We start from the raw sequence: 20,813 nt of genomic DNA on the forward strand, positions 1-20,813 counted from the left end.
TGCAAAATTCTAAAAACATACTTCTGCCTATATAGTATATAAGTATATTAGATTATTCAGGTTACTTTGGATTTTGTGTTTGTAATTGAGTCTCTTTATTTCAAATCTAAAGAATATATTATATTCCTACATACCTTTCAAAGATATTATGTTTCTATTAGGAGGAAATAAAAAAGCTGAAAAAAGAACTGGAAAACTTTGATCCTTCATTTTTTGAGGAAATTGAAGATCTCAAGTATAATTATAAAGAAGAAGTGAAGAAAAATATTCTGTTAGAAGAGAAGTTAAAAAAACTTTCTGAACAATGTGGAGTTGAGTTAACTAGTCCTATTGCTGATTCTGAACAGTTTGAAGATGAAGAGGAAAGTCCTGCTGATCTTCCCATTTATTAAACTACCCATACCTGTAATTTTATTTAACTATTTATAAGTCAAAACTCCATCTGGAAATCACACAGATCTCTGACCTACATGATTTCCTTCTTCATACCCTGTACCTTTATTAAATTGAAGTTTTAGTAAATAAAGTTATATGAAATTTTAAGTATATTTTTGATGACTTTTAGCGTAAGGTAGGACTAGATAGAATAAGCTATGATGAATTTCTGTATACATAATATTTAAGTTTTTTAAAGAGTATAGGGGTGAACTTCAATAACTTTAACATTTAAAGTTGGGGTTTATAAATATACTTATTTATATATGTGTTAAGACTCTAGTTTTATATATGTGTACATGTATATAAACAGGTATGAGGTTATAGCCATAAGTTTTGTTAAGTGTCAGAATAAATTCATCTTGAACTATTTAAAGTTGATGATCCAGAATTGTTGGTTTAATTGCTGCATTTAAGGTAAGGAGCTTATCACTACATTTTTAATGCAGTAGTGGCTTAAATTCATTTGCTGGTTCTAAATAAAATTTTGAATAGACCTTTGAAACTGAGAAATTCGTTTCTTCAAATGCTAGAAGATATACTCTCTATTAGACATGGAACCTTGAGATTTTTTTTACCTTCCTTATATGGCTGAATTTTCAAGATTTAAAGATAACAATAAAGCTGGTTCTTAACTGCATTTCTAGTTTATATCAAGTATTATATCTTTCAGTCTACCAAATTTCTGATTATCTATTTTTGAAAAAAGACTAAACAAACACTTGGTATCAAAGCCATGGTCATACTTGTTCAGGTTCATGTTGATAATAACTGGTTTTGAATTCATGTAAGTCTCTGGAATTGGCCAGCATAAACCAAGATGATGGCGGTGAACCTGAAGAGAGAAAAAAGGTATCAGCTTTAGACTTTTTGACCTTCATTCACTTATAAATATGTATTTTGAATGCCTACCATCTGCCAAGCATTATTTAAGGCTCCACTTTATCTTACCCTTTTTCTTGTTTTCATAGCTGTTCTCCTCCTGACATATTACATATTTACTTGTTATTGTCTATCTTCCCCATTAGAATGTGAGCTTCATGAAGGCAGAGACATTGTTTTGTTGACTCTGTATTTCCAGCACCTGGAAACATGCCAGGAACATATTCAGGGGCTCCATAAAAATTTAATGAATAGAGTCTGTTGCTGAGTACAGAAGCTAGCCAATTAAAAAATATGAGTGGGAGGCATTCTAAATATCACGTTGTCAGAATGGTGCTTTTTGATGGTTAGAACATATACAGTGTGGGTATATTTGGCAGATAGGGGTATATAGCCATTCTAGAAAGTGAAGCAAGGGTCAGATCATGAATATTCTTAAAGTCACTAAGCACTTTTATGCAACAAAGTAACATTTTAACTTACTATGAAGAATGGACAGAATAAGGATAACACCGAAAGAGAACATTTAGGAGGGCGATAAACAGGTCAAGCATGAATCTTGGCTACAATTAAAATGAAAATTAACTGCCAGCTGGTTTGGAAGAAGTATAGATTCAACAGATCAGAATCCTTAAATAATTTTATCTATGAAGTAAAGGAGAGAGGGGTTAAAAATGGCATCTCCGTTTTTGAACTGCTGGGAGTTGATATGACTTAAGGTCCAGTTCTGAACATCACTAATTTCAGAAACCTGTGAGAAATCAAATAGTCCAAGTGACAGGGCACAAAGTCTAAAAATTCATTTGGTGAATATTAACTGCTACCTTGGCACTTTTAACTTAAATTCTATAGTCAGGTAAGTTTGGGGAATGCTGGGTTAAAATAAGCTGGTACAGATTATCTCAGAGGGCATTCATTTGCAACATTAATTTCCAAGAAGGGAGTATGTAATATACAGAGCTTTCCAAACATTTTCATCAGTTTAATTCTGAAGTACATTTGGAAAATCAGTGCCCCAGAGAATGAATACACATTGGGAAACACTATTCTATAAAGAATGGTGGCCTTTAAGATGAGGAAATTAAATTTCTTCACGACACATCAGAATTTCTGCAATCTAGAGAGAATATTCTGGTGCCACCTCTACCTCCTTTTAGGAAGACAATATGATACCACAAGCTATTTTCTGTCATTACCTTGATTAAACAGCCATCGTTGCAATGCCACACTATTCCTTCAATTTTACCCTCTCTGCAACCTTCAAACCAGGATAATAGGTCATTGTGCTTCAAGGAAGGTAGATTTCTGATCTGAAATGCCCCATGTGGTATAAGAAGATGTAATGGATGCTTCTTGCTTCCTAACCCTAAATGTTAAAAATTTCCATTAGCCATACAAAAGTTCCAAAAACCGAGAAAATTTACTTAAAAAAAAAAAAAAAAAAAAAAGCCTTTGAAGACATTTACCAATTAACTTACCAAAAAACTTAGCTGGTTTCCTAAGTGGTGATGTCATTCAAAACTGCCACCTTACCCCATTAAATATAAATTTCACCTTCATATAATGTGTACCAAGGGTCAGCAAACTAGAACCTGTGGGCTAAATCCAACCAGATGCCTGTTTTTGTAGTTTCAATGGAACACAGCTATACCCATTCTTTTAAGTACTGTTTACAGCCTACAAAACCTAAATATTTACTTCTGGACTTGTACAGTGAAAGTCTGCCAACCCCTGATCTATACCACTAGCCCAGTTCAACTATATCATTCACAGTATTTGCCAAACAGCCATTCTGTACCTCTGATAACTTGTATAATTACTGTCTTCTTTCCAACTGCCAGTCTGCTTCTGATCCCTATATAGGACTTTGCTACTGCAGCTTTAATGTCCTTGGGTCTGTCACCATTTCTTATCAACAGTGTTTTCCACAGTGCCCTCTGGACTTGCACTCTGTTCACTGTAGTACAGATTTTGATACTCGATTCATGGTCAATTCTCTACTTAATTTACTCTTAGCTGTTAATGCTAAACTAAATACCTAGCCATGAAAAAAACAGGATTTTCATTCAACTCATTTCACCTAAATTTTAATAACAAAAAGTTACACTTGAATATTTCCCTTTCATACACAGTTTTATAGTGTTATTATGTGAAAGAATGAGAGGCTAAAATCAACTTTTTGGGTTAATAAAATGGTTTGAGTCCTGCATAAATTTCTCCATGGACATAAATAGCAATGGCTATAATTCTAGGAAGCTGTTTAACTCAAATTAGTCATTTCTTTAGTGTATGTGTTTTAAGTTAAGCCTAGGAAGTTCTCTTTATAAATGACAGTTACTATAACTGAGCAGGAAAAAGGCTTCACTCACCATACGGGTTTCCATTAATATTTGTTCCTATAAGCTCTAGTGTTTGTTCCAGGAGATCTGAGAGTGGCACTGCACTAATTTCCAGAAGCCCAGGATCATCAGGATGATGCTTCAGTACCAGGGCAACTTCAAATTCATAATTAACTACAGAGGAATGCCAGCAATACTGCTTGTTGTTTTTCTCCACTGGTACCCAACCTACATGTAAAGGAAAAAGTGTCAGGACACTGCTTTTCTTTGAATTGAGACTTGAAGCAATTTTAATTTTGCTATAGATTTGCCATGTTTTCTGGATGTTAATCACACAGATAACTTTTTTAATCAGTGGAAGTATTAGCAGTTTTACTTTTTTAATCCTAATCATTCTTTTAATCATAAGGTTATTTTTACTTTTTACTCTATTGAGGAATCATTCACTACAGAATATTCAGTATTCCTTTCTAGAAAATTTTCAGTAAGAACCAAATGCCATTCTAAAACACAGCACTAAGATTTTTTTTTTCTTTTCTTTTTCTTTTTTCTTTAAAGGTTTCTCTCTACCATCTCTCCAGTTTCAGGGACAATAGACCTATGCAGTAAGTGTTCTACAATTTATTGTACTGTTGCAATATTTGCTGAACAATGTATTAATTCCACATGTACTGAAGGTTATTGCTATTCCTCCCCTAACTTATGTTACCAGAAAGGCTCCCTCATGTGAACAATTCTTTATCAACAAACAAAAACTAGGACACATGCCATTGTGACCATCTTTGGTCACATCTTTGACCTTCAGTACTCACTCAGGTAACTGTAAGAACCTTCTTTCTAGTCCATTAGTCTCCAGGGAAACCCACCACACTTTTATCATAATCTTGCTTCAAAATTTTAAATTCTGCTGTACCCCTGTTTAATAATCATCTTCAGGATGAACTTAAAACTCCTCTAAATGGAATATAAACTCCTTCAAGATCTGAGCCCATTCCACCTCTCCAGCATCAAGTTTTATTAATGTCCTCCAATGTCATACACCCTAAACTTTCCAGCCACGGAGAAATATCACATAAAATTCCCACAACTCCATTTTGCTCCTCTTCAGGCAAGTTTGCCTAAGCTGACCTTCCCTCTTCCTTGCCAGCTAACTTCCTGGCTCTTATGCTTCGGTACAGATGTCCTCTCTGCTTAGAAGCTTCTTCTAACTACCACAGGCTGACAAGAATTCTTCCTCTTTTCTCTGACTATACCCTTTGTATACTTTCCTTTTAGTTCTTAAATCATACCAATATTGATGGATTTCCCCTAGTGTCTAAAAGATCATGGGGGATAAGATTCTAATCTTCATTTTGTATTACTAGAACCTAAGACTACTCTGCATATTATAGGTACTCAAGATACACACCTGCTGAACTGAACCTTATTTTGGGGTATCTTTCTACTCAGCACACTTCTGCAAAAATCTCCCCATTCCCAGAACAACTACTTATGCATTTTAGAAAAGTTTTCATGATACCAGGAATGTGTCCATTTTCATCAGGCATCGGATTCCCGTTTAATTGTTCTATTTCTTTCGCTGGTATCCAGCACTCTGGAACAGGTTTGAAGTCCTCCTCAACATTCCAAAAAAATTCTAAAAGAGTTAAGTAATTTTAAATGTGGTGATACTTTAAAAAATAGAGAAGTTGAACAAATTCAAAGTGGGAAGAGCTAATAAACCCCATAATATCAGGTCTTATATAATCATTCTGCATTATCACCATGATGTAACTGCACTTCTCAGGGTTAGGTCACTAGCACTTTAAATTTTTCAATTTGGGGGAGCCTAGGTGGTTCCTTCAGTTAAGCACCTCCCTTTGGCTCAGGTCGTGATCACAGGGTCCTAGGACTGAACTCCACATCAGGTGCTCTGCTCAGTGAGGAGCCTGCTTCTCATTTTCCCTGTGCATGCTGCCCCCCTGCTTGTGCTCAACACTTTCTCTGTCCAATAAATAAATAAATCTTTAAAAACTATTTTTCAACTCTGAATCCACCACTCTGTAGTGGATAAAAGTCTAAGGTAGCCAATGTTCTAATATGTGTAGATTTATGATGAATTTTTAATGCACTATAAACATAAACCTATAAATACATATATGAATGAGTGGATACAGTGATTAATGTATATATCTGATTATATTAGAAGAATTTTAATGTTTAATTAAACATACTGATAATCCTTTGACATTTTTGTGCTGATTTATAAAATTACATATTTGTCTCTTAGGCAACAAAACCAAAATGTGTTGCTCAATACAGTATATATGTAGTGATTTGTACGTTTTAATAAAATCAACATACTCTAATGAGTTACAAAAATGTTAGGAAAATGATTCAAAATCTTTTTCAAGAATATTCTTTTACATACAAAGATACTCAATTATAATTTTCTTCCTTCCCCTAAGTACTTAAATTTTAAGAAGGATATAACGTATAAAAATACTACCAGAGCAAGAAATAAGCCAAAAATTGCAGGTTATTTAAATCATAAAAAGCTAAAAAAGAAAAAAAAAAAAAAAAAAGCCCACTAACCTTTTGAGTTTTGTTTTGAATGTAGAAAATTTTTAAATCTCTTCTCAGCTAATTTGTTAGGTTTTCTATCTAGCCGAGCCCAAAGGTATGGCTGACCTAAAATAATATTAATAATAATAGGGAAAAGAAAAGTTTAAGAGGCAAACAATAAAACTTATCTTGAAAGACATTTCAGTATAAAGTTTTTTCAATAAATAACAGGGTCATCTTCCCCAAAAACACCAACCCTATAAGACACATTCTAACAGATGCATCTTGCCCAGCCATACCTGATACTCTAAGAAGACCCAAGTCTTTGGTTCGATAATGCTGAGGATGAGATGAAAAATTAATATTTGACCCTTTCATAAGGACATTCCACAGCCAGATTTTATCAGCAACGAGCATCTGTGAGAAACTGAAACCTCTATACTAAATGGAAACGTACCCAGAAAATTGTAGTCACACTTTTCCGAAAACATGATGGTGTGCTGTAAGGGTTAGTTCCCAAAAATGTGGAATTAGACTGAGCTATTTTGCATGGCTCTGATCCCCGGTCAAGTATTATTAGAGATGATCTGTAATCGTGGATCTGCGAAGTCTCAGGGCAGTGTGTCCACATTCTTTATTGATGACACTGAGACTAATGAGTCTTATACCTGGTCTCAGTGAGACTCTCGGCGGACTCTGCTGTTGGGACTGGTTAGTTAGCAGGAAGAGATCTCCATGACCCGCAGAATATAAAAATTTCCAGTTGACACTCCATTTTGGATTCTGTTTCCAAGGTGTTCCCTGCATACACCAGTGGTTCTTGATTTGACAAAGTTATGTCCTGCCAGAACCTTGGGGGCTGGGAGGAGTGGAGAGGGGTAAGGCAGGTAACAACAGGCGCTTTCACCTGGACTCCCAGACCCTTCGCTGCAATGTACACCCTTACATTTAATGCCCTTGCTAATACTGTGTATCCTTTACCTGTAATAAACTGCGGATTCGCAAGCACTGCCATTCTGAACCCTATAAAATTTTCTTCAGCAATCTAGTCATGTTTATCTGCCACCATTATACATGATCACATAATGATGCACATTTAAGCTGCTTAATATAAACATGAAAGCCTGAAAAGTCTTTTAGTTTCTTCAAATATATTAATTTTTAAATTACTGGTTATAGTTTGGTTCAGACATTCTGTATTACTTATTAGCTATCCCAATAAATATTATGAAGAACCAGATTAAAATTATATTCCATTATTTCTGGTTGAATGGATCTTTTGTTCTTTTTACTAGTAAGTACAAAAATTCATTTCACTTATACCCATTAAAATGGCTACTATCAAACAGAATTACAAGTGTTGGTGAGGGTGTGGAAAAACTGGAACCCTTGTGCACTGTTGGGAATGTAAATCGTGCAGCTGCTGTGGAAAAACAGTATGACAGTTCCTCAAAAAATTAAAAATAAAATTACGCTATGATCCAACAATATAGATCTTCTGGATATAGACCCAAAAGAACTGAAAGCAGGGCCTCAAGAAGGTATTTGTTCATCATGCTCATAGCAGCATTGTTTACAACAGCCAAAAGGTAGAAGTTGTCCCAAGTACACACTGATGGATGAATGGTTTGGACAAAAAACTATGTGATATGGACATAAAATTATGTGGTGTATACAACAAACAAAATGAGTCTATACACACAATGAACTGTTACTCATGAAAAGGAAGGGAACTGTGTAGGTACTCCAACAAGAACACTGAGGACACTATACTAAATGAAATAAGCTTGCCATAAAAAGACAAACACTGTTTGACTCCACATATATGAGGTATCTAGAATAGCCAAAACTGTCACAGAGACAAAGTAGAATATGGTTGTCAAGGGCTGTCAAGGGAATGGTGAATTATTTAATGGGTACTGAGTTCCAATTTCGCAAGACGAAGTGGTGATAGGAGACGGACGGTGGTGACTGGAGCACAACAATAAACACTTAAAAATGGTTATGATGGTAAATTATGTTAAGTGTATGTTAAACACAATTCATACTGAAAAAAATGCATTTCAGAAGAGATTTCATGGTACCAGGAATATGTCTAATTTGCATTTATTTAACTGTTCTGTTTCTCTTGCTGGAATTAAGAGGTAAAAGGAAATCATAAAGATTATTTCTCTCTTTTTGATGCATTTGTTTTCCTTAACTGACAATTTCTGTTTTAGTTTCTAACTCTTAAAGTGCATTAGATTGAAATAAACTAGAGATGCTGCCAACAGTAATATAAACTATGGAGTCAGCACCAGAATCAGTGAAATCAGAGCAAATTTTAGGATCAAACATAGGTTCTATTACCAGGTTAGTCATTCATTAATTAGCTGGTCTTGAACAAATTAAGTGCTCTGAGGCTCTATCTCTGCAATAGAGAGGCTTACTGTGCAAATTAGAGATGACGTGTATAAAACATTTATCCTATCACCTGCCTTTAATGAGTATTAAGTAAATGTTAATGATCTTCCCTTCCTCCCCCCACCAGAGAGATACACTGATGTAATAAATAAGTATAACAACTGGGACTTTATCATTTTGCTCTTATATTTAGACTGCCTAGGGCTTATGAGGATAAATGCCCTACTTCAGATATATATAGTTTGTAAAGTGATCAAATAATATTTGTAGTACAGTTTTACCTTTGTAAGTAGTAATATAACAACATGTTCCATCCACTTTTTCTGTTGGAATTGCATTGTATATATCTGCATCTAATGCCTTGTGACTTAGAGTTTCAGTTGCCAAAACTTTAAATGACTTAAAAAAGAGAGAAAGAAAATCGGTTTCAGATAAACAGCCTCTATGCCTTCACCCATACTCTCACCTGGAATGTTCTCAATTTCACTATTTCTAAAGTACAATTTCCCGCTTACCCTTCACAATTAAAAAATATATCTTCCATCAAGTTCTCATGAGTTACCCCCCTCCCTTCTATGCTATAACAGCAACACCTGTTCTCCCACATTAATTTTTATTCTGTTTCTTTATCCACCATGAGCTGACAACAGGAACCATGTCCTATGCAGCCCTGTCTCCGTAGCACAGTGTGTTCAAGCATTTACTTGATAATCACTTGCTAAATGCCTTCCATGGGTTAATTCTCATCTCTGACCCTAGAAAATATAGAGATTAACAAAAAAGTACCTGTCTTTGGTGGAACTTTCATTTTAATGAGCAAGACAACGGGAGCAAAATAATACATACATACAATGTTAAATGTAATAAATGTTAAGGAGAAAAACAAATGGGGAGTCTCTGAGCTTTCACAGTAGTAAACTCGTGACTTAACGGTTCTTCTGCTGTTAGGAAGAGAAGCCAAGACCATCAAGAATGGAGAAGAGTTTCTACAATTCCTACCAATGTTTTATCCGTAATTTATTTTTATTTCTGAGGAAGACTTATGCCACCATTTTATAGTGTGAATTATCTGAAGTAACACTCATCCCAAATAATGTGAAAAACACTGCACAATACCGGTGTGTACAGGTTTTAAAATTAATACATGGAAGTACTGTTTCTGTTTCTGAGTCAGGGAGACTTGGGAAATTAGCACCATTCTGTTACTGATTCGGTACTTTTTCTTTTCTTTCTTTCTTTCTTTTTTTTTTTTTTAAGATTTTCTTTATTTATTTGACAGAGAGAGATCACAAGTAGGCAGAGAGGCAGGCAGAGAGGGGGGGAAGCAGGCTCCTTGCTGAGCAGACACCCTCGATGTGGGGCTCGATCCCAGGACCCTGGGATCATGACCCAGGCCAAAGGCAGAAGCTTTGACCCACTGAGCTACCCTGGTGCCCCTGATTCAGTACTTTGAAGATAAAATAAGGACGGGGATTCATCACTAACTTCGGCAATTAGTATTAGAGGATATCAGTTTAACCCATGGTGGTACAGCAACAAAGTCTTGGCCTAGTATCAGTGCTGCTGTGGATTCCAATTTACCAGAAATCCTAGGGAGACTACTCTGCCCATGGAGGGTTTTTTGTTTTTTTAGTTTTGTGTTTGAGAGAGAGATAGAGAGCATGAGAGTGGGGTGAGGGACATAAGGAGAAACAGACACCCCACATAGCAGGGAGCCAGATAGCTTGATCCCAGGACTCTGGGATGATCTGAATGGAAGACAGACACTTAAGCAACTGAGCCACCCTAGACACTCCCCAGCCCCACCACCCACTGCCCGATAGAGCTCTTGATGAGCTCCAAATATTCCCTCTATAAGAATTAACTTTCTACCAATGTACCACGCTCTGCTATCAACATGTTTAAAAGACACTGTAAGAGATCAAGGGGTACACAAAGTTCTCCTAATTAAAGACTACGACTGGAAAAACGAGGCATGTGTGTTTAAAATAACAGTGAATATCAACGGAACGGTCCTCCAATTTCCGGGCAGAGGAGATCACTGGGATAACTAAGATCATCAAAGTTTCATAGCGAAAGTCTGATTTGAAAAAATTAAAAATTGTGGAAGTAATCCAAGCACAGTTGGAAAGCCTAAGCAAAAATAAAGACAGGGCCATGCCTAGTATGTTTGCAGGATGAAACAGATTTCGCTTTGAGCAGGCAACTCTTGTCACACACATAGCATTTTCTGCTGCACTGAGCCCAGGCCCTCCATGGTGGGTCCAACAGGCACTTCAAGAATAGACTGGGCCTGGTTAATGGGAAGCCTTGACTTAGTTAAGGATTTGAATACTGTGGTATAAATAATAGTGTAAGCAAATCTTCACTGCAGAGCAACCTGAGCAGGGGCTTATTTTTCCTGGTGGGAGGTACTTTTACAAACTATCCACTCTCACCAACATACAAAGTTGAGAATCACAACTAAAATGATCCACTATTTGGGGTATCGGTATTTCTTATTAGGTTTCTTACAGCTAAAAAAAAAAAAAAAAAAAACTAAAGAAACAAAAAAAACCCCAAAACAAAACAAAACAAAAAACCACTACGTGGCAACTACTGCTATAGACACGTAGTAGTAACTGTGGGGTTTAGACCAGGAAAGAACATGATGATGATCATTCTGGGAGGCAGGAAAGAACAATCAGGCAGTGCAGTAAACAGCACATAAATACTGAGAACTGTAACTGCGTGGTACTAGAAATGTTATGTTATAAAGTAAAAAGTGTCAAGGTGAGGGGCGCCTGGGTGGCTCAGTCCACTGATCCACTCTAGGTTTCAGCTCAGGTCATGATCTCATGGGTGCTGGTTTCCAGCCCAAAGACGGGCTCCAGCTCAGTGAGGAGTCTGCTTGAAGATTCTCTCCCTCTGCCCCTGCCCCTGCCTGTGCGCTCTAAAATACATAAATAAATAAATAAATAAACAAACAAACAAACAAACAAACATTTTTAAAGAAGTAAATAAAGTAAAAAGGGCCAAGGTAAATGGAAAATTGGCATGAAAGTACTGCACGGTTCATTCTTTCATTCAACAAATAATAACCAGAACCTACTTGCACATCAGGTCCTAGAAACTGGGACTAGATGTAACAGGGGAGTCTCCACCTTAGAGGTCTTCTAGTCTAGAAAACAAGGCCGCCTCCAACGCGAATGACGGAAGGAGGGTGGGGGGCCTATGCCAGACGCACAGGAGGAATTTTGTATGATGGGTTGGAAGCACCGAGTACCTGGGGATTCTGCTCTCAAGGACTCTGCTACACCTGAGAGAATTACCCTGACACAGGTTACTAATCATTCACCAGTACTTCCCAAAGTCCCTCTATGACTAAACCCCGGTGCCAAGACAAACACCAGAGGTGGGGACACCAAAGTCAGTACCGAACAGGTAACTACTGGCAACAATCCAGGAGGTGAGATCTCCAGCGACCTAATTGGTCAACACCACCGGTGCCCTGCTGAGAACTGTTAAAAGCCAAGTTTTTCTAAAATCTGCACTTTGGTCGCACACTCCTGAAAAGCAGTAAAGTTTGCATTGCGCTGATTATGTGAATACTTAAGGGGGGGGGGTCTTCCCCCAAAAATCGTGGTAGCAAAAGGACTAACACTTAAGATGTGGGTTTTCATTTCCGTGCGACGGCAAGTTTGAATCGCCTTATCAGAAAAATTCTCTCAACGATTCCCTCCCTTGCAACTAAAGACGTACAAGAACCTGGAGCTCAGGGAGCAAGCGTCCCCTGCCCCAGACCTCCCCAGCGAAACCTGCAAAAAGCTCCCGGCCTGCAGGGCGCTCTGACGACCCCGAAGTCCTGCGTGGCTGCTCCCCGGACCCCGCACTCCTCGGTACCTGATGCTCCCTTTTGGTGGAGGGCTCCTCTTTCACCTCCGTCACAAACACACACGGCATTTTCCGCTGCACCGAACCTAGGCGCCTCATGGTGGGCCCAACAAGCAGTGCGAACGCAGAGTACGCTTCCTAAACAGCGTCGGGCCAGGAAAGCGTCCCCAACAGTCACACTCTCGCTCAAACCACGAACACTGCCGGCTTAAGAAAGGCGGCCCCGCGCACACGGCCCCCACACCGAGCGTGGGGCGGGGGCGCATGCGTAGAAGCGGCCTCGTGCCGCGGCGCCCTCTGGGAGTTGTAGTTTGCGCGCCGAGGAGGCGCCGTTTACACTCCCGCGAGCGTTAGTCCGGGGTGTGATGACTGTGAAACGAGAGATCCGTTTCTGGGTTGTGTGTGTTTAACCATCCTTAGTAACCGATGATATTTATGAAAACTAAAGAATAGCAAGTTATAAGCAATGAATTATTTCAAGTGGCGACTTAACACCTCCCTGGTGAAAAGGAATTGCCTGTTCTCGTTAATAAATTCCTGTAGAAGTTTAGAAATATTCAGAGACCTCTCAAAACCTGACGGAAACGGATTTCCCAGGAAGAGCGCTAGAAAACGCTACCATTAAAACACCTGGGACACCCCTCCCTCCCACACGCACACACACACACAACAGTAATGCCGTCTGGACTGCACCTCATTGCGCCGCATAACATAGTCGAAACTGGTTCTAATGTCCTTTCCTAAGTGCAAAATTTATCCTTAGACTAATCCAAAATCGGATTTCGATCTTAATTTTTTTCACAGGAATCTCATTTATCGTAAATATGAGCTCCAGCAGAGTCCAAATGATTTGAGTAGTTGGGAGTCAACTACAGAGCTAGTCAATCAACAGTTTTGACTTCTTGCTTAAAAGAATATTGGAGGGGAAGTAATGAGATGGTCAATGATCGAATAAAATATTAAATATTTAGTAATAGTGACTTTCTATCTTATTGAAGCTAGTAGTCTTCAGCAGGGGAGTTCTGACAATCGCCAGATGCTTAGACAAGGCCCAGCTCTCGTTTCTAAAACTGTGTTACCTACAAGCACCACAAAGTCCAGCGTTTTCCTGACTTACCCATAAAAGGGTTTCTAAAGAATAAATGTCCCTTAAAAAAAAAAAAAAATGCACTGTTTTTTGATTGCCAGATTCAGAGAGGAGAAAGATTTTGCCACTTCATTTTTCTGTTCTGCTATCTTCTAGAAAACACAAAAAGGCGAAAACCAAACCAAACCAAACTTTTTTTTTTTTTTTTTTTTAAAGAATACCTGATGCTGATACTGGTTGTCAGCAATGGGGACCAGACACTTAATATTTTATAATCAAGCACCAGTGATTTTCTGTTCCTCCAGAGAAATCCCAGCAAGCAGCTTGTTTCATGGGTCTCAAGGGAACAACAAATAACCCTCACAGCTATCAACTGCCATTTCCCAAACTGCCATAGAATCTTCTAGGTCCAACATTCTGTCATTTCTGAGAAGAGATCATCTTCTAACACATTCTACTTGCTGTTTGAATAGTAATAGCAAGGCTAACCATTCCTCAGGAAGCACTCTATTGTGCTTTGATTTCATCAGTTGGCTGAGACAAAGGAGTCCAAGTCAGGGGAGAGCCAGAGGTCCAATTCACAGCTGCAAACGGGGCTCCGATTCTAATGGGTAGCAGCCAGCAGCTTTGCTTGATTTTCATAAACCTGAAGAGCCTTGGCAATGAGTTACTACCAGCCCCTGTACTTAAAGTTGTATAATCAGATTACAAAGTGGAAGAAATACTTTCTTCTCTGACCAATGTGCTAGTATTCTAGCATGCCTCAAAGATGAAAGACACTCAGTGTGAGTCTACTCAGCCAACCCAAAATACTTACTAAAATTCTCAGGTCTACTCCCAGCTGTGGAGGCAAATTTCCTACTGCTCTTCATTACAGGGAATAAAAATCCTCATGAAAATGGTCATAGCTTTTCCTGAAAGACTAGAATGAATTTCACGACAGGAAAGAAGTGAATAAGAAAAGGAGGGGAGGAAGGAGAAAAATAAAGGAAAACAGAGTTTTGTTTTTAAAAAGAAAGGAGAAATTAAGGCTCCATGCAGACTAAAGACTACCAAAATATATAAAACTGCACTTTGCAAAGACCAAAAAAAAAAAAAAAAATCCGCATTTTGGTTTGACCATTTTTTGCTGTCTCAAATGGAATGTAATTATTCCCAACATACCCCAAAAGGTAAAAACATATTTTTCAGCCTCTCCCCTATGTAAAACAGGGATTCCCACAATGGCTTTAATCATGATGTTACATGTAATCATGCAATAATGGTGTTTGGTAACAGTATTTGGAAATAATCCCTGTAGCCAAAAGCTCACAGGCAGAGAAGGAGTTTATATGGAGGCAAAGACCACTTAAAGATATTTCTTAGAGGTGTTTTTCTACATAACCTATGTGCTTAAAATGAGTACTTTATTGTTCTAGAGTTAGAAGTTAGGGCAAAACAGAAGGCAAGATATTAAGGTTTTTTAATTTATATATATCTATATCTATACATATAGATATATCTTTGCCAATATTTTCAAGGGTTTAGCCAAATTTTCTCTACTTCTTCACTTACTTTTAATACTATTTCTTTTTATTTTTTCTCTTATTTACAGTTACAGGCAAACAACTCTTCTAAATTTTAGCTCATTTTATTTCCTAGATTTTTACCTTAAAGTATTCAGAAAGTTCTTACCAATTAGCCCGTTTTACTTAACTAAAGTGAGAATCCATATGCCTTTATCTTGTTAATTTCCAATTCAAAGTACGTTGCATTTTAAAAATACATTTTGATCTACTATAATCTGTCATCTCTATGGCATCTCCTGAGTCACCTCTTATGAGCAATTTTATTAATTTCTGCCAGGTTTTAGTTCTTTTAGTAAAGATATTAAGATGAAGAAAAACCTCAGTAACTGCTGATTGAAATGTCTCATTCTGGGAATCAGAGTACTTCACTTTGTCTTCAACAAATTCTCAAAGTTTATAGACACTCTGGACCTTTCTGCTATAGGAAGAAGCTATTCCTCCTTTTATGATGGATGAAAAATGAGTGGAATATAGCTACAAGATGAATAAATAGTCCAATTATTTTCAGGTACCTATTAAAATAACACAAACTGAATGATTTTTTTCCCCAATTCAATGGATAGCAGTGAGTACATATTTAAATAATTTTATTTATTATCTTGGAGTACAGATAGTATATTTACCGATTAGAAAATTTTAGTTTGTTTCCAAGCCATATATAGAAATGAGATTTAGAAAACAGCTATTTACTTGTGAAATACTTAATACTTTTTAATTATGAAATTATTAACTAGCTTATATCCCAACGTCAATCAGAGCATTAAAAGATAAAATATTTTATTTTTACTAGCCTATTTGATTAATATACTAGGATTGAGGAAGAGAAATACTACACAGAATTCACTAAGGTAGGCCAGCCTACAGTTACAGTTACGTGTGAGGTCATTTATGATGAGCAAACAATGGATTAGGTAACAATCAGGAAAATTCTGGAAGTTTGAGTTTGTGTGCTTACTAGCAACCACTTTCAACATTTCTGCAAAGCTAGAGAAGGTATCTTCTAATTTAAGTTTCTTTAAGAATTATCTATTGTGTAATATACTGTCGACAGGAGGTCAGTTTTAAAAGAATACTACTGATAGCCTGAAAGACTGGAAAAGAAATTCTTTTTCCCCCTTACACACTGATAGTTCTTATATTTGCATTCCTGCAATTCTTATATTAAAAAACATTGGATTAGCAGCAAGAGAGTTGAAAATGGCAGAAGTTGGGAATGACTGCTATTTCTTTTTTAATTCCACATGCATAAAGGTAAATATTATACAATTTACGGTACTTCACATACTTAAGCTTTTTAGTAGAATGAAGGAGGATATGGCAATAATTTGTATTGCTGAGTCAAATTTACTCTTTTACTGAAAAATACTTTACATATTTAAAATCTGAAGTAAAAGCTTATCATGTATTTTTGACATACTGACTTTGTCTGAGGAAATTAAAATTATGTTATAGTTTCAAACATATTGAAACATTATATGATACATCATACTGTTACAGTTAATATGATTCCAATCATGTTAATTCAAAAAGTTAAATTCAGCTATCAAACTTAGTTTAATAAATCGAATTGATTCCCTATTTGAAATTCATTAACCCAGTTGCTGAATTTTTCCCGTTAACAGTCTAACAGCAAGTATTTGATAATATGGAAAAAGGAAAAGAAATTTTATAAACAAATTAGCCAAATATGAATTCAGGTTTATAAATCTAAATGAGAAAAAGATATTAAAGAGATTAGGGGAGTGCCTGAGTGGTTCAGTGGGTTAAAGCCTCTGCCTTCGGCTCAGGTCATGATCTCAGGGTCCTGGGATTGAGCCCCGCTTCAGGCTCTCTACTCAGCGGGGGCTTGCCTCCCTTCCTCTCTCTCTCTACCTGCCTCTCTGCCTACTTGTGATCTCTGTCAAATAAATAAAATCTTTAAAAAAGAGAGAGAGAGATTAGGATTAATGGATCTCAACGAAACCAAATAAATGTAGAAATTTGGAGCTTCATGTTCATGCCTAAATGAAAGACACATTGTGTCTGATTTAAAGTATTTTATCTCTGCTAGGAAGCCTGAATGGAATCAATCTCTTTGACCATTTGAATTTGATTCACTTTTTTTTTTTTTATTTCAGTTAGCCACCTTACAGTACACATTAGTTTCAGATGTAGTGTTCAATAATTTATATATGTTTCCTATAACACACAGTGCTCACTTATTTGCCTGTCCTATTACAATTAAACCCAGAGATGTAAATAATAATGGAATTTATATTCTATGTATGCAGAGAGTTTTGTCTGTTTTACTGCTGTATCCCCAAGTACCCCGCACCATGATCGATAGGTGGTAAATTCTCAATAAATAAATGAATACATAACAATAATAACAGCAACCACAATACCTTCTTCATATAATTTTTATAATCTGTGAGGGAGGCATTTATTCCCTTTTTACAGATGAGGACACTGAAGCACACACAGGGTAAGGAATGTGTTAACTTTTGTTAATTATGGACAAATAATGGAACCAGGAATTCAAATACAGGTTTATCTAGCCTTGTCCAGTATCTTTTTTTTTTTTTAAGATTTTATTTATTTATTTGACAGAGAGTGATCACAAGTAGGCAGAGAGACAGGCAAGGTGTAGGGGGAAGCAGGTTCCCCGCTGAGCAGAGCGACCAATGCGGGGCTCGATCCCAGGACCCTGGGATCATGACCTGAGCCGAAGGCAGAAGCCACTGAGCCACCCAGGAGCCCCCCTTGTCCAGTATTTTGTATTATGAGATCCACTTTTAAAAGGGGGAAATTGTGAAGGCAGGAGTAAGAGGGTGAGAAAAAAATAAGAAAAAAACATGGAACATATATCAAAAGACAGAACTTCCTGGAATATTTTTATTGTATGTCATGCATCTCTCTGTCAGAAAGACAGCAGCCTGCAGCTTTTCCAAGTGTGGGCCTATGTGTAAAAGACATAGAATTAAAAAAAAAACAAAAAAACAATGTAATAGCAGCCCATGAAAGTAATCAACATCTGCTTTTGTTGGTATATGTACATATATTGGCACAACTGTTTATTTTATAGACCAAGGGTATAAAGGATATATATTTAATGTAGCATAATGTACTAATTACTTAAAATTCCACAGTAATATAAAGTTTAAGCTCCATTCACTTTCCCTGTAAAAACACACTTAACAGTATCTCCAATAGATGAAGAAAACATTATCTAATAAAGATTGATTACTAGAGATCATCTCCACCATTTGAAAATGGCTTGTGATTTTTAAAACAAAAAACTGGCCTTTTCCAGAAAAAGAAATGAAATTGCTCTGTCGCTGGATTGTGATCAAGAATATCAGTGGTGTCATATATTTATTCTGAATCATATGGATTAACTGATAACAAAAAATAGCATTTTATCAGTGACTTGTTGCATGTTCTGCTATATTATATTCTCAGTCTCTGACTAAAATTAAACAAATTTGTTAAAATTTAGACTCATGACCTTATTTTGTAAAGTATTTTTTTGTGATTCTAATTTGATGTTATATTTTTCCTAATTAATTAGCAACTTACTGTTGTTGAAGATTAACACTACTACATTGAGTTTTCTATACTGTTTACTTTTTCCTTGCAGGGTTCCCAGTGCCGATTCCGACACTGCGAAGAAGCCCTTGGCAGTGACACTGTGTGCTCATTATGGAGAGAGGGGAAATGTTTAGATCCACTTTGCAGATTTAGACACATGGAAATGCAGGTAGAATTACTCACCATCATCGTATTTCTTAAAAGCATCTTCCTTCAATAAGACTGAGCTATGTACTCTTACAACACAATAGAGGAAAAAAAATGATTCTTTCTTCCACTACTTAACTTTTAGGCATTTTGCATGCTGCTCAACTTAAATGCTTATAAAAAATGGTAGAGTGTATTTTAGAAAATATCTACTGTATCTTTTACATAGCAGAGTTTAGAAATACTGAATCTCAGGAAACGCACATGATCCTAAGTCAGTAATTGGGATAGTTTTGTCACATTGTGACAATGTGACAATGATATCACAACTATCACATTGTGATAGTTTTGTACTGTGTTGTAGCACATTGTGTTTGTTTTGAATGTGGTATCTGATCATTACATTTCCCCCACCTCTTTTGTCTAGCAAAACTGCAGCATTTCATGCTTCTGGGAAACTCAGCCTCTTGGTTGTGTGAAGATCAGTTGTATCTTTTATCACAGCAAACCTCGCAATATCAATGGATTATTTTTGCCACCAAGTAGCAGTGAGTATATTTTTTAAATAACATGCACATGACATATAATGTAGTTTTGGAATAGCAGCATAGAACGATACACTAAAGTATGGCAAAACGAGTGTGGTTTAATAGCCAGTGCATGGTTTGAGATGATTTTACCAAGAAATATAAGTCAAAGCTTAGAATGAGCCATCAAATAGCCACAAGATGAAGCGAAGAAAGTAAGTTACATTTTCTCTATGCATATCTAAAGTGGACTTTACTCATCTGAACATGAAACGGCTACTGACCTCACTAGGCAGAGGGAAACTGTGTCTCTGCAAAGCGTCATACAGCTGGAGTCAAGCTTAGAGGTCACACCTCGCTGTTGCTCCCTGGGGATGTGCAGAAACCTGTCTTACAGGTAGGGAGAGCAAGGGTATGCTCTGAGCTGCACACTTCAGCTTCTAGAAGAACCGCTATATATGTGGCTCTTTCTAAGCTTCAGCTGCAGAGAAAATGCAGTCCCATTGCTGCCAAAGCTCTGGCACAATTCAGTCTTCCTAGGTGGTACTGAGACTCTATTTTTTGGTGATCCTCGGCCTAGATTCTGGGAAAGGGCTACAAAAGACACCATTCCCTCAACCAGTCAGTAGCAAGAAGCCTGCTTAAGAAGTTGGAACTTGTCAGGTTTCCCTGGTACTATAGCTATATAGCACTCTTCTGCTGTGGTCCTCATATTTTTCAAGATGGAATCCTTCCAGAAACAAGCTTACAAGATATCAGTCCTTTGGGATCTGAAAAATTGGCTTCAGGTGATCCTTTGGCAAATGGTAAACATTAGGTCCCCTTATTATGTTCTTTTGGAAAACTCTGACCTCATGGTGTTCATCATATATACAATACCTTAGTCGGTGATTCTCTTCCTCATTAGACTGTAAACATCATGAGGATGGAACTTATAACTAGTTTCCTTAGCAATCCTCTCCACAGTGTCTAGAGCACAGATGTTTAGTAAAACTGGATGAAGACATAGATGGATGGGGATGGTTAGATGACTACTGAAACTACTGGGGACCCACTGCAGGGAAAGTGATTGCACCTACTAACTGATTAACTTGGCTTCATTGGTCTTCACAGTGTAATTTCATTTTACCAGGAATGTTGTATTAAATTCCTTCTACTCCATCAATAGTTTGCTTCTTAATGGTCTATGATAAAAGTAGCTATCTTTGGAACTAGTTCTTTCAAGGACTAGAGGAAAACAGCCTGCACCTCTGGGCAAAAGAAGGGTAGAATGTCTGTCCAACTGACAATGGCTTGGCTCCTCATTGTTAGAGCACCCTGGGCTAAGCTCTGTAGGGATGTATTTTATTATTCTAATTTTTAGACATGGACTCTGGTGCCCAAACATTACTTCTGGCTTTTCTGGAAGTCTTTTTTTTTTTTTTTTTTTTTTTTTTTT

General features: G+C 37.0%; 3 protein-coding genes across 8 annotated transcripts in view; 2 read left to right on the forward strand and 1 right to left on the reverse strand.

Annotated features, from left to right (window-relative positions):
* The window catches only part of CEP290 (centrosomal protein 290), a 100,114-nt gene extending 99,039 nt beyond the window's left edge, over positions 1-1,075 (forward strand). For all 4 annotated transcript variants that reach the window (XM_059402376.1, XM_059402379.1, XM_059402377.1 and 1 more), the window contains one exon: positions 162-1,075. In XM_059402376.1, the coding sequence (XP_059258359.1) occupies positions 162-392 (231 nt within the window). In that variant the 3' untranslated portion in view covers positions 393-1,075. The remainder of the gene's footprint in view (positions 1-161) is intronic.
* RLIG1 (RNA 5'-phosphate and 3'-OH ligase 1) lies at positions 1,061-12,737 on the reverse strand. Of its 2 annotated transcripts, XR_009404748.1 has the most exons (8): positions 12,486-12,737; positions 8,885-9,002; positions 6,231-6,326; positions 5,176-5,292; positions 3,687-3,884; positions 2,514-2,683; positions 1,387-1,519; positions 1,183-1,270 (listed from the first exon to the last, which is right to left on the reverse strand). XR_009404748.1 is itself a non-coding variant. In XM_059402381.1 (7 exons), exons 1-7 carry the CDS (start codon positions 12,573-12,575, stop codon positions 1,079-1,081), a joined length of 981 nt encoding a protein of 326 aa, XP_059258364.1. In that variant the 5' UTR covers positions 12,576-12,737; the 3' UTR covers positions 1,061-1,078. The 2 variants fall into 2 exon arrangements, 1 of the variants encoding a protein (XP_059258364.1); XM_059402381.1 differs by lacking the exon at positions 1,387-1,519 and having other exon boundaries at positions 1,061-1,270.
* A 3,591-nt stretch (positions 12,738-16,328) lies between these two features.
* The window catches only part of C6H12orf50 (chromosome 6 C12orf50 homolog), a 34,139-nt gene continuing 29,654 nt past the window's right edge, over positions 16,329-20,813 (forward strand). The window contains exons 1-3 of one of the 2 annotated variants that reach the window (XM_059404665.1): positions 16,329-16,382; positions 18,751-18,870; positions 19,276-19,396. In XM_059404665.1, the coding sequence (XP_059260648.1) occupies positions 16,329-16,382; positions 18,751-18,870; positions 19,276-19,396 (295 nt within the window). Of the gene's footprint in view, positions 16,383-18,750; positions 18,871-19,275; positions 19,397-20,813 lie in introns of those variants that run through there. The other variant, XM_059404666.1, reaches the window with a different exon arrangement.

The sequence above is a fragment of the Mustela nigripes genome, chromosome 6 (assembly GCF_022355385.1).
Source record: "Mustela nigripes isolate SB6536 chromosome 6, MUSNIG.SB6536, whole genome shotgun sequence".
In the NCBI taxonomy this organism is placed as follows: domain Eukaryota; kingdom Metazoa; phylum Chordata; class Mammalia; order Carnivora; family Mustelidae; genus Mustela; species Mustela nigripes.